The sequence below is a fragment of the Medicago sativa genome, chromosome 2 (assembly GCF_051527215.1).
Source record: "Medicago sativa cultivar Bolivia chromosome 2, Bolivia_mono, whole genome shotgun sequence".
In the NCBI taxonomy this organism is placed as follows: Eukaryota; Viridiplantae; Streptophyta; class Magnoliopsida; order Fabales; family Fabaceae; genus Medicago; species Medicago sativa.
This window is the reverse complement of record NC_140750.1, coordinates 757,758-772,527: the sequence shown is the minus strand read 5'-3', so window position 1 is coordinate 772,527 and position 14,770 is coordinate 757,758. Positions and strand designations below refer to the sequence as shown.

The window sequence follows — 14,770 nt, the reverse complement described above, 5'->3', positions numbered from 1 at the left end:
ATCTTTTGTAAAAAAAAGACACTTGAGATCAAAGGAGGATTTTTCTACAGCCATGCAACATATATCAAAGGTCTTTGAGAAAGAAGCTAAAGCTGTTTGGTTTCTTTGTTTTTTTTTTTTTAGTTTTAAAGCTATTTTTAAGTTAAAAGTTGTTTGGGAAAATATTGTACAAAATTTTGAATTTATTATTTTTTTGATGGTGTCCGGGTTTCGAACCTCGGACCTTGCATATATTTATGCATTGACCCTATCAATTGAGCTAAGCTCACGAGGACAAAACTTTGAATTTATTATGAATTAACATAATAAATAAAAAAATTTAAAATATTTTTTAAAGGGTAAAAATGTAAAAGATATTTTTTTTACAAATACTATATTTACTCAATGAAGTTTATTTTGTCTAACATGAGTACAAATTCGTATCATCATATAAAGGACATTATGTTTGAATAGGAGAAATAATTTAAGGAGGCTCAAATAATAACATAAATAATATCAAAATAGTTGGTTTTTTTCTTTTTCAATTATACTCTACAACAAATTTCGTTATAAGAATTTATATTATATAATATTATATTTGTTACATTGTTGGTATCATTGAAACATATATGTTTAGTTTTTTTTTAATAAGAAAAAGATATGCCTAGTTTATTACAATATAAAGGTGCAAAATATACATAAGTATAATATTTTAAGGCATCTATACTTGTACTTTTAATTAAAATCCAAATTTTATAAAAATAATTATACGCATTATGCAATGCTAATTTTTTTTATGCATTAGAGTAACAAAAAAAACAGACGGACATAAAATATTACTCTAAACAGTAATGTATGTGAGCGTATTTATTTGCGAGGTTTTTTTTTGACGTAAATATTTGGTATCATTAAATGACAACGTAAATAAAAATATTTGTGAGGTTGTGATGATTAAACGATATTCAAATTAAATATATAAGTGATAAAAAGACAATAAAATTTATTTAAAAAAATATAATAAAATTAAATGGAACGGTTCAAAAAAATAAAATAAATTAAATGAAAGAAAAAAATATATTGAAAAATAATATTAAAAAATAAAATAAAAGGTTTCCAACGTGACATGAAGAGAGGTGCTTGTGAAATAAATTGTGAAACATATTTGTTTACTTTTTTTTAATAAGAAAAAGATATGCCTAGTTTATTACAATATAAAGGTGCAAAATATACATAAGTATAATTTTTTTAGGCATCTATACTTGTACTTTTAATTAAAATCCAAATTTTATAAAATTAATTATACGCATTATGCAATGCTAATATTTTTTTTACGCATTTGCGTAACAAAAAAACATACGGACATCCACCAAAGAGGGGTGATTTAGGGTCAATTTTTGACCCAAAATCACCCCTCTAACTCGTTTTTCTATTTCCCTTTTATTGAAATAAGTGATTTTCACATCTATTTCGTTTTATTTTGTGATTTCGTCGTCTTCGTGCGACATTGGTTGTTCGTCGTCTTTGTGCGACGTTGTTTGTTTTTCTTGTTTCTCTCAGATATTTGATCGCTCCAGATTGTCAGATCAGCTTCGATCCAGTGCAGATCCAATCAATGACTTTGGCGTCATCCACGTTGCAGATCCGGGAACATGGTTATTCCGGAGATTTAAATATAGTCATATGTGTAGGCATTTGTACTTTGCCGTTTTATGCTATTAACATGGATGTTGTGAGCCTGTTCACAGATTCATCCTTTTTGTTTTTAGCGAATTTGCATTATATCGATGTACTCTTTCAATTTGAATGAATGAATCTTTTATTTTGTCAAAAAAAAAAATACAGACGGACATAAAATATTACTCTAAACACTAATGTATGTGAGTGTATATATTTGCGAGGTTGAAAAAAGGAAATAAAAATATTTGGTATCATTAAATGACAACGTGAATAAAAATATTTGTGAGGTTGTGATGATTAAACGATATTCAAATTAAATATATAAGTGATAAAAAGACAATAAAATTTCTTTGAAAAAAATATAATAAAATTAAATGGAACGGTTCAGAAAAATAAAATAAATTAAATGGAAGAAAAAAACATATTGAAAAATAATATTAAAAAATAAAGTAAAAGGTTTCCAGCATGACATGAAGAGAGGTGCTTGCGAAATAAATTGTCGAAAAGTAGTTTTTTGAAGTAGCATTCAACAACTTTTGGCTAAAGCTCATTCCATTCAATTTTATGTATTACAAAAAATACTTTTATTTTAGTAAATACTTAATTGATATTGTGTTTGACCTAACTTCTCCTTAACAATGTAGAAAAGTTGAGAAAAAGCCGGATCAAATGGTATCTTAAATAGGCCAACTGGCGAGGTGATCCTATAAGATATTTAAAAAAATAAAAAAAAATATTTAATTGATTTATGAAAATATTTAATAAAAAGTTTGGTGAGGTGGCACAACCAAAGTTTGATAATATATTGAATGGCCAAATTGCCCTTAATGAGGGCAAAAATGGAAATTCATGAGGCATTTCTTTTAATAGATAGTTAGTAGATGAAAGCAAACAAATATTGTCAAACAAACCTAATTATACTCTGTCCTTTCACTTAAAACATGAAATGTATCTATCCAACACACTGGCCAAAAAAATAAATCTAGAAAAAAAATAACAATTTTATTCTTAATTAATTTCTTTTTTATTAAAATAAACCCAAAAAAAATAAACATATATCATTTTATTCTTAATTAATTTCTTGGACAAAAAATTTAGCACAGGGCAAAATAGTTCAAAGTTTAAAAACTTCTCAGATGCATGATTTAAATGTAAATGCGCGGGACAGCATGGGACCTCTCCACGGCATCTTGTGCCACCAATGAAGCATCAATGGAACGAACAAAGAGGGGGCCTCCGAGGAAACAAGATTGCACGTCATCGTGCTCAACAATATAATTCGTACGAACCTGTAACAATTCAACAGATACCTCATGCACGTCATTGTGCTTGTCATACCCCAATTTTTGACCCAAGATATTACAGACACGTGTCCTCGAACCCTGATCAAGTCTTAGACTTTTCAGCGAAAAATTCGGCAGAGAGGTATTTTAAAATACCTCATATTTGGTTCCGAGTCGGGCCCTCTTCTCTCAATTTTTATTTTTTATTTAATCTTTTATTTAAATTCCTGTTAATTCATTTTAAATTGTTATTTTTATTTTTATTATTTTAGTCCTTCTATTTTTATTATTACTATTATTATTATTGTTTATTTTCAATTTTTGTCCGATAAAATATCCAAATCCACCACAAGACAGCCTGTCCTGTCCCCTTGTACCAAGCCAAGGCAGACTTCTGTCGCTCCTTCAACATACTGGATGTCTCAAACCCTCTCTATAAGTAGAACCGATTAGCACCCAAGAAAAGGAGGAATTTTTCCAGCAACAAAATACACAGAAAAAACAGTTCTTTCATTCTTTTTTTTTCGAACCTGCAATCACAACAACAATTTTCCAGCAAACTCACTTCAACCAAACCAAATCACAACATCACACAAACACCAACTCAAATCAGCCGTAACAATTCTCAAACACGAATTCATCACGTCCAGAATCGAACAAGGCACCATGAACCTTACACAAGGTCGAAATTAACAAACGACACAAGCCTCAAAAACAGCCATCACATAACCTACAAATCCAAAACCACCACGAACCGACACACACACGTACTGAACCACAGCCGTTTTCGTTTCAAAAGAACAAAGGTAGTGTGATTCGTTTTGTTTTCTAGATCTAGGGCTTTGTAAGTTGTGTTTGGAGATTTTGAGGGAAGAATTGGAAAGAGGAGAAAAAAAGAGTTGGAAAGAGCAAAAAAATAAAAAATAAAAAAGGGTTAACCGCGGCGGCGCCGCCGTCGGAGGCGGCTAACCGCCGCACCGGCCACCGCCTGCAACCACCCACTCCACCGGAGTTTTGGAGAAGAAGAAGATTGGAATAGGAGAGAGAAGAGAGAGACCGGTTAGAGAATTGCTTGAAGAGAGAAGAAATTTTGGTAAAATGAAAGGGAAATGGGTCTAAACCCATTTATACTCCCCTGAACCGGGTTGACCCATAACCCGTCTGCACTGACCCAGTTCACTTACCTCTAGGCCCATTTCATTTCTGCTTAATTCCTGCACCTCTCACTTTACTGCTTGCACCCCCTCCCTGCATTGCATTTTATTATATTCGTGCATTTCAACTCCGTTTAACCTCTTTTATTTTCTTCTCATGCATTTTTTTTATTCGTTTAACCTCTTTTATTTTTCTCTCATGCATTTTTAATAACGTTTAAGCTCTTTTATTTTCTTTCTCATGCATTTTTAAATTCGTTTAACTTCTTTCATGCATTTTTAATTTCCTTTGCATTTTTATTATTTTTTGCATCACATTCTTACGTTTACTGTTATCATATGCATATTTAAATTTTGTCATTAAATACAAATCAATCCAGAGTGCTCTGCTCCATTTTATTTTCGCATTCATTTTTATTTTATTTTCGCATTACATCATATGCATATTTAAATTTTGTCATTAAATACAAATCAATCCAGAGTGCTCTGGTCCATTTGATTTTCGCATTCATTTTTATTTTATTTTCGCATTACATTCATATGCATATTTAAATTTTGTCATTAAATATAAATCAATCCAGAATGCTCTAGTCCTAATTTAACTATTAATATTATTTCATTCTCCAGAACAATCTGGTCCTTGTTAATTAAATTAATCCAGAGTGCTCTGGTCCTAAATCTATTTTCTTTCACGCATTTTAATTTCTCTAGCATTTTTATTTTCGTCCTCATGCATTTCTATTTTATTTCTTGTTCGTATCTCATCTCATCTTATTTATTTTTATTTTTTATCGCATGCATTTAAATTATTGTTATTTATTTTATTGCAAAATTTAACATGTAATTAGGGCCAATGTAAACATAAACGAAAAATAGCGTGCGTGTGTGGGTCTTTTATTTCTTTACAGCTTTACATATTAAAAAAAATGCAAAAAGATTAGGTTAGGGACTATGTAGTGATCCAACGTCACTACAAATCCACCCGCTTTTATTTTTATTGCTCCGTTAAGTCTAATTTTCAATTAATCTTCAAAAACAACAAAAACATGCAAACATGTCAAAATCACAAAAATATTTTCATAAACAAACCTTGATCTTAAATCAAGTGATCGTTCATTTTATTACTTTCTTAATCAAATCATCAATCAATTCTAATTCTATTTCGAGTCTATTTTTCTTTCAATTAAAAAAAACACAAACAAATTCTCATTTGCCATTTGGCTTTTCATTTTAAAACCTTTTTCAAAAACTATAAAAAAAACACAAAACAAATCAAACGTCAATTTCTACCCCGAACTACGAGGTTTTGATCCCTCACGGGTACGTAGGCAAAGGACATGTGTCCTTCCAAATCAATAAAAACATAGATAATTTAGGTCTCTAATTTTATTTTATCATTGCTAATTCCATTTTTTAAGCAAGCAAGTTTATAGCACAAAAGTTAAATAAAATCAAGAGGTTCTCGTAGAGTACTACGAATATTTAGGGTGCTTAACACCTTCCCTAAATATAACCAACCCCCGAACCCTTAATCCCTAAGAACGTGGTATTTGAACCTTTTTCCACTTTCTTTTTGAAAAGAATTAAATGTTCAGTCGTGAAAACAATTTAGCGGAACGAACGCCAATCAAAATGGCATTTCGACCATCCGAAAAATGACGCGACAGAAATGGCGACTTCACTGGGGATTTTAAGTAAGAGGGTTAAGCCTAACTTGGCATTATTTAAAATTTGTGTTATAAATTTGCTAAAAAAAAATGTTTTTTAAATAAAAGATGGAAATTACGTGTATATTTGTTCTCTTTCTTCTTTCTCCTTTCTAAACGTGAGTGGTGAGATAAGTCCTACACCCGGACTTGAGGGAAATATAAGATAGGCGTGGTGAACTCATAGTGGCATACCGAGAGTATACTCGTGTCTTGGCACATGTGAGATGATCACACTTAGCGGAGGAGCTTGAAGTGATATTTGTCGGCGTGTGTTTTCACGTTTAGACTTTATTGCTCTTAAGTTTCCGTTTGCACGCTAAGGACCTTTAGTAACCCTTAACCCATCTTGGCTTTTTAGGACGTAGTGCGGTGGCTAACCGGGTGTTTTCTCGGAATTAGTCGACACGCGATACTACACTCGAACGAGACTTTCCTACGAACGTTGTTGGACCGGGTGTTTTCTCGGTATCCAATAAAATTCGGAGGGGGTTGGACTTTGGGAACTTGGTAGAACCCTTGTTACAAGTGCAAATTAAACCATAGTCCTTACCAAATGGCGTTGTTACCCTTGACTCCAAAATTATGGACTTATACTTCACCATGTTTTCACCGTTTGTGTAGCATAAATCATGCATACATGCATTCATCCATAAATATTTTTTTTCCATCCATTAAAATATCGAAGAACTTATATAAGTTTCTTATAAACATCATAGGACATGGAAAGTGTTGGAAGGAGAACTCATGGGTATAAATTCAAAAGTCCGGATACAGAAAGTTTAAAGAGCTTGACAAAGATGGTGAAGGACCCAGATTATTTTCAGAAGCAGTATGGTAATTTACTCGATGTCCTCAGGACAAAAGTGGATGTGGTGCTCCTCAATACTTTGGTTCAGTTCTACGATCCGATCTATCATTGCTTCACATTCCCAGATTTTCAGCTTGTCCCTACCTTAGAGGAGTACTCTCATTTTGTTGGTTTACCCGTGCTCAACGAAGTACCCTTCCAGTCCTTTGGACTCACTCCTAATATCCGTACCATCGCAAAAGCCCTTCACCTTGAGGTAGCCGATATAAAAGACGAATTCACCCTTAAAGATGGCCTCCAGTGCCTATCCTACAATTTCCTTCACCAAAAAGCCGCCATTTGCTTTGAGAAATCCAAAACCAATGCTTTTGAGTCTATCATTGCCCTGCTTATCTATGGTATAATTCTCTTCCCAAATGTTGACAATTTTGTTGACATGAATGCCATTCGGATCTTCTTAACCCGAAACCCGGTTCCTGTTTTGCTCGCTGACACCTATATTTCTATTCATGAACGCACTCGTAAGGGAAAAGGGACCATCATTTGCTGCACACCTTTACTCCACTGTTGGATTACCTCACACTTACCCCGTCCTAAACTTCGACCAGAACGAATCTCTTGGTCCCAAAAACTCATGACCTGGACCCCAAAAGACATAGTTTGGTTTAACCCAGCATGTGACCCAGAATTCATCATCAACAGTTGCGGGGACTTCAACAACGTACCTCTTCTTGGTACGCGCGGTGGAATTAGCTATAGCCCAGTTCTTGCTAGACGACAGTTTGGGTATTATATGGAGATGAATCCCGTGTACCTCATCCTCGACAATGACTTCTTCCTCTACAAAAAGGATGAAGTAAATCAAAGAACGCAGTTTGAGAAAGCCTGGTATTCCATTGTCAGAAAAGATAGAAATCAGTTAGGAAGGAGGTCGTTTATTACTCATGAAGATTATGTCCAGTGGGTCATTGATCGAGCCAATAAACTGAAGATACCTTACCCTCGACAGAGATTGGTGACCTCAACCATTTCAGCTATACCTTTACCTTTACCTCTCGAGTCCTTGGATGGATATCAGAAGCAGTTGGACATCGAAAGACGTGAGAAGTCCATGTGGGAAGGGAAATACCGCGAGAGGGATCGAGAATTAGATACTGTGAAGAATCTATTAGATCAGCAGATTCGGGCTAATCGCAAGGAAAAAGATGAAAATGCTAGATTGAAAGCCTTTATCCAAGAAGACCAGGATTTGCTGGACAAGATTTGTCCTGGGAGGAAAAAGAGACGCATGGATCTCTTCGCAGGGGCACACCCAGACTTTGAGGAGTAATATGCTTCAGGGGTTCAAGAATTTCCCATTTGTTCTCTTTTCTTTCAAGCTTTCCATCATGTACTTTGGAGTCTATCCTCGGCTCGGTTTTGTTAAAAGGAAATTACCTTGTGTTTATTTCAATGAAATTTTTGAATCATGATGTTTACGGAAATTGCTGTTATAAGTCCTTCGATAAACAAAACAAAAAAAAATAACATATCTGTTTTTGCATAAACATATCATGCATCATCTTGCATTTCATAAATTCAAAACTCGAGTCTCACCAAATTTTCTTGTCCAAAAGGTCAAAAGTGGTCCGATGTCTTCCTCCAAATTCGGCTCGCATATGCAAACACTCGTGCAAACACATCAACTTGATCAGCTGGAGCAAGAAGTCCATGAACTTCGTGGAAAGATAACAACACTTCGGGTTGAGGTGGAGAAATTAACTAGCCTAGTATCTTCATTGATGGCTACAAAGCAATCACCGTTTGTCAAACAAAGGCTTCAGCCACCTTATCAACCAATGTGCATACAACAGCCTCGACAACAGGCTCTGCATCAGCGCACTCCTCTGAGTTCGGCCCCTCAGTCGGTTACTTCTCAGAATCAGGCTCAGAGAGCATCGCAATTCGACCCAATTCCTATCAAGTATGCGATTTTGCTTCCCATCTTGCTTAAGAAGAAACTTGTTCAAACAAAGCTACCGCCTCGTGTGCCAAATCCCTTACCACCGTGGTACCGCGTTGACCGCACATGTGTTTTCCATCAGGGGGCGCCAGGTCATGACACGGAGCAGTGTTATGCTTTGAGGGATGAAGTGCAGAAGTTGATCAAAGATAAATCATGGTCCTTTGAGGACCCAGATATAAAAGTACTACTTCAACCACATCATCTGGCTCCTCACTCTATTGCCGTTGTTAGGCCCACCATGAATGCTGTTCAAAATCAGGGTCATCAACCCCAGTTTAAACGACATCAACAACAGCCTCGACACAGGCTCAGAAAGCTCCGCAGTATGACCCGATCCCTATGAAGTACGCCAAGTTGCTTCCGTATTTGCTTGAGAGGAACCTTGTTCGGACAAGGCCACTTCCTCTAAAACCGAAGAAATTGCCAGCTCGATGGAGACCTGACCTCTGTTGTGCCTTTCATCAAGGGGGGCTAGGTCACGACACTAAGCAGTGCTATCCTTTGAGGGAAGAGGTCCGAAAGTTGATTGAAGTCGATCTCATACCTTTCGGATGTGCAAATTAATGGAATGCATACACTGCAATTGAGTTTTTGCTGATTTCTACTACTCATTTGTTCAAATAATATGTTTGTTTGTTGCTTTATGTTTTTTCAAAACAAAAAAAAAAAAAAATCCTCCCGTCCCACCCGAAACGGAAGTGAACTTGTTTAGGGCTTTCTGCTTTATGTATTTTCATCATTAATAAAAAGTCGCTTCGATCCCGACTTTGTTTTATTTTTGTGCTTTTCTGGAAAAAATGGTAATACAAAAAACCAAAAAAATATTTTCCTTTAATCATCTCCACATATCTGCATAATCATAATGTTTATATCAATAATCAAATCATGCATTATTAAACCCGTTGAACACTTAAACCCTGTACTCTCTCTCGACTTTGAGTTCCTTATATCCAAGACTGAAGAGGAGGATGATGAAGAAATTTCCAATGAGATTTCTCGCATACTGGGGCATTTTGGTCGTCGAAGCCGCAATTATCAAGAAAGATTTGTCCAGGAGAGGACATTCATGTACAAAGACTGACACAATTTGCCTCACATGGGTATTGTACTTCAGTACACACTTCAACAGGGGCAATCCCTCTCTATCCCTCAATATACAACGTAAAGGCAGTGCTTCTCGTGGAAGTCAAAGTCCCGTCAACAGAAGTTCCAGTGATATAAAAGTGTTGCCACTGTATGTCTTGGACAGTTATGTCAAAAGGATAAAGCAAGTATGCGACAAATAAAGTTCGTCCCCGCGAATGTCAAAAAGCGACTTTGTGCTCAAAAGTGTTTTACCCAATTCCGGGGGCAAATGGATGCCAAATTACAATCCATGGTAGCAAACTTGTATGTCCAGATGCAGTCAAGAAATACTTTGTCAAAAAATGAAAGCTCGATGAGTCACAAACATGATAAAGCGACTCAGGCAAAAATGAGCGTCTCGGTGGATTGAAAACCTGAAAGGGCGGTCCAGGCAAAAATTAGAGACATAAACAAAAATGATTATCCTGATAGATTGAAAACCTAAAAAAGGCGATCTATGCAAAAATTAAGGATCAAATGACAAAGTAACTACATCCAATCAATAACAATCCGCTTGGGGCATGCCTGCTATCAAAGAACATCCAATTCGAAGCTTGGGGCATTTCAGTCGTAAAAAGTCCTCCAATTTATGGCAAGGTAACTGCATCAAATCAGACATGGTTCATCTGGGGCATTTTCAACTGTCAAAAGGATCTCCGCTATGAAGCATCTGCAAATCAATGACTCGGAACAGTGGAATTCAAAGTTGTCAGGGAGTATAACGGTTATTGTGTTCAACGTACCTTTCCCTTTATAATTACCATTTTCCAAATTTTTTAAAATCTGTGGAGCCACGCTTTTGGCATGCTACCACTCCATTACATTAATTTGAGCCTATGCCTATTTATTTGAAATTCTCGTTTATTTGGTGTGCAAAAGTTTTCTTCTATTTTTTTTGATATGAATACTTAAAGCAAAAAAATTTTAAACTTTTTCATGTCTTTTGGAATGCATAAGCAACTTGTACGGTAGAGGAAACATACATCAACATCCATCTCAAGGACATTTAAACTCTGCAAGTCTGACCAAATGTTGGATGATGCCTCTGTCAAAAAAAAAAAAAGAAAAAGAAAAAAATACATTTCATAGCAGAGATTATTATTCTAACCGCGATTTCTACGAGAACAAATCTCCATAGTCCAAGCCAGGATCAGTAACGGTAAACCAAGCAATACCGCTATTGCGACTTCAATCTCTCTTAGAAACGCCATTTCTTCATCTATTTCTTCATAATGGAAGATGTCGATGAGTAGAAGAATGAATGCAAGGAGAGTGATGACAATGAGAAGGAATATAGTCATTTTAAGAAAGAATGAGGATGGAGGTTGTGAAAAAAATAAGAGATGAATGTGAAGTATTTATAGAAGGAGGGAGGAATGTAGCCGTTAGGGGGAAAGAAAAAGGGGTTACTTTTCACTATTCATGACCGTTAAAAGGGGGAATATAACCGTTTATTTAGACGCTGGAAGGCTCGAACGGTACACACAGATAAATCACCTCATGGTAATGAACAAAGATTAACACTTCACATATCAATCACGTCAAGCTGTCAGTTCACCAACGAACGCTTGAGTTTACTTTTTGTTTCAAGTCACAAAGTTCACCAACGGACGCTTGGGTTTACCTTTTTATCTTGTTTCAAGTCACCAAGTCCACCAACGGACCGATCAGGTTTACTTTCATCATGTTTCAAACGACCAGTTCCAACTAATGAACAGTTTGGAATCACAATTCAATTTCAATAGTGTCATCCCCAATAGGACTGATTCAAAGAGCGTCACCAATCAAATTTGTTTCAAGTGGCAGGTCCCACCAAATATTCATCTTTACCAATGTCTATCCAAATCTCCCCAGTAAATTGTTCAAACCTTATCTTAAGTGTCTTTTGTTAAACACACACGTCTTTACTAATTCAAAAGTAATAGACGGTTTCATTTCTCATTATGTTCGTCTTTGCCGTTTCAAAGGTAATAGACACGTCTTTACTACTTCAAAAGTAATAGATAGTTTCTCTCCTGCATTGTGGGTCTTCACCTAATTCACGGTGACAGATGCGTCTTTACTACTTCAAAGGTAATAGACAAATTTATTTCTTGTTCGTCTTTACCAGTTCAAAGGTAACAGACATTGTCCTTTATTAATTCAAAAGTAATTGACAAATCTACTTCTTGCACGTCTTTACTAATTCAAAAGTAACAGACATTGTCCTTTACTAATTCAAAAGTAATTGACAAATCTACTTCTTGCACGTCTTTACTAATTCAAAAGTAACAGACATTGTCCTTTACTAATTCAAAAGTAATTGACAAATCTACTTCTTGCACGTCTTTACTAATTCAAAAGTAACAGACATTGTCCTTTACTAATTCAAAAGTAATTGACAAATCTACTTCTTGCACGTCTTTACTAATTCAAAAGTAACAGACATCGTTCTTTACTAATTCAAAAGTAACAGACATTGTCCTTTACTAATTCAAAAGTAATTGACAAATCTACTTCTTGCACGTCTTTACTAATTCAAAAGTAACAGACATTGTCCTTTACTAATTCAAAAGTAATTGACAAATCTACTTCTTGCACGTCTTTACTAATTCAAAAGTAACAGACATTGTCCTTTACTAATTCAAAAGTAATTGACAAATCTACTTCTTGCACGTCTTTACTAATTCAAAAGTAACAGACATCGTCCTTTACTAATTCAAAAGTAATTGACAAGTTCACTTCTTGCACGTCTTTACTAATTCAAAAGTAACAGACATTGTCCTTTACTAATTCAAAAGTAATTGACAAATCTACTTCTTGCACGTCTTTACTAATTCAAAAGTAACAGACATCGTCCTTTACTAATTCAAAAGTAATTGACAAGTTTACTTCTTGCACGTCTTTACTAATTCAAAAGTAATTGACAAATTCTACCATGTCCATTTTTACCAGTTCAAAGGTAACATACTTCGTCTTTACTACATCAAAAGTAATAGACGGTTTCTTTCCTCGTAATGTTCATTATTACCACTTCAAAGGTAATTGGCATTCTCTCCTCCCCAACAATCATTATCCGTTTGTCCCTCAGTCGGCATATGTTCATCTTTGTTGCATTCATAATTGCATCGCATACATACATACCATGATATTCATAAGCATTGCATTCATAACATCTTAGGTCAAAATTGGTGCACTTTCGGTATTTAAGTCTCTTCGGCCCGTCAAATCAAATATTTCATCTTCAAATCGCCGGACGAAGAAAACTTAAATAGGGGCATCTGTCATACCCCAATTTTTGACCCAAGATATTACAGACACGTGTCCTCGAACCCTGATCAAGTCTTAGACTTTTCAGCGAAAAATTCGGCAGAGAGGTATTTTAAAATACCTCATATTTGGTTCCGAGTCGGGCCCTCTTCTCTCAATTTTTATTTTTTATTTAATCTTTTATTTAAATTCCTGTTAATTCATTTTAAATTGTTATTTTTATTTTTATTATTTTAGTCCTTCTATTTTTATTATTACTATTATTATTATTGTTTATTTTCAATTTTTGTCCGATAAAATATCCAAATCCACCACAAGACAGCCTGTCCTGTCCCCTTGTACCAAGCCAAGGCAGACTTCTGTCGCTCCTTCAACATACTGGATGTCTCAAACCCTCTCTATAAGTAGAACCGATTAGCACCCAAGAAAAGGAGGAATTTTTCCAGCAACAAAATACACAGAAAAAACAGTTCTTTCATTCTTTTTTTTTCGAACCTGCAATCACAACAACAATTTTCCAGCAAACTCACTTCAACCAAACCAAATCACAACATCACACAAACACCAACTCAAATCAGCCGTAACAATTCTCAAACACGAATTCATCACGTCCAGAATCGAACAAGGCACCATGAACCTTACACAAGGTCGAAATTAACAAACGACACAAGCCTCAAAAACAGCCATCACATAACCTACAAATCCAAAACCACCACGAACCGACACACACACGTACTGAACCACAGCCGTTTTCGTTTCAAAAGAACAAAGGTAGTGTGATTCGTTTTGTTTTCTAGATCTAGGGCTTTGTAAGTTGTGTTTGGAGATTTTGAGGGAAGAATTGGAAAGAGGAGAAAAAAAGAGTTGGAAAGAGCAAAAAAATAAAAAATAAAAAAGGGTTAACCGCGGCGGCGCCGCCGTCGGAGGCGGCTAACCGCCGCACCGGCCACCGCCTGCAACCACCCACTCCACCGGAGTTTTGGAGAAGAAGAAGATTGGAATAGGAGAGAGAAGAGAGAGACCGGTTAGAGAATTGCTTGAAGAGAGAAGAAATTTTGGTAAAATGAAAGGGAAATGGGTCTAAACCCATTTATACTCCCCTGAACCGGGTTGACCCATAACCCGTCTGCACTGACCCAGTTCACTTACCTCTAGGCCCATTTCATTTCTGCTTAATTCCTGCACCTCTCACTTTACTGCTTGCACCCCCTCCCTGCATTGCATTTTATTATATTCGTGCATTTCAACTCCGTTTAACCTCTTTTATTTTCTTCTCATGCATTTTTTTTATTCGTTTAACCTCTTTTATTTTTCTCTCATGCATTTTTAATAACGTTTAAGCTCTTTTATTTTCTTTCTCATGCATTTTTAAATTCGTTTAACTTCTTTCATGCATTTTTAATTTCCTTTGCATTTTTATTATTTTTTGCATCACATTCTTACGTTTACTGTTATCATATGCATATTTAAATTTTGTCATTAAATACAAATCAATCCAGAGTGCTCTGCTCCATTTTATTTTCGCATTCATTTTTATTTTATTTTCGCATTACATCATATGCATATTTAAATTTTGTCATTAAATACAAATCAATCCAGAGTGCTCTGGTCCATTTGATTTTCGCATTCATTTTTATTTTATTTTCGCATTACATTCATATGCATATTTAAATTTTGTCATTAAATATAAATCAATCCAGAATGCTCTAGTCCTAATTTAACTATTAATATTATTTCATTCTCCAGAACAATCTGGTCCTTGTTAATTAAATTAATCCAGA

General features: G+C 35.1%; 1 protein-coding gene across 1 annotated transcript; it reads left to right on the top strand.

The window, feature by feature from the left end:
- Positions 1-6,521: 6,521 nt before the first annotated feature.
- LOC146943378 (uncharacterized) lies at positions 6,522-7,940 on the top strand. Its single transcript, XM_085747703.1, has one exon. The coding sequence runs from the start codon at positions 6,522-6,524 to the stop codon at positions 7,938-7,940; it is 1,419 nt and encodes a 472-aa protein (XP_085603829.1).
- The last annotated feature ends 6,830 nt before the right edge of the window (positions 7,941-14,770 follow it).

Coding starts and splice junctions, on each gene's coding strand:
- LOC146943378 (XM_085747703.1), top strand. CDS start 6,522: ATGGAAAGTGTTGGAAGGAGAACTCATGGGTATAAATTCAAAAGTCCG.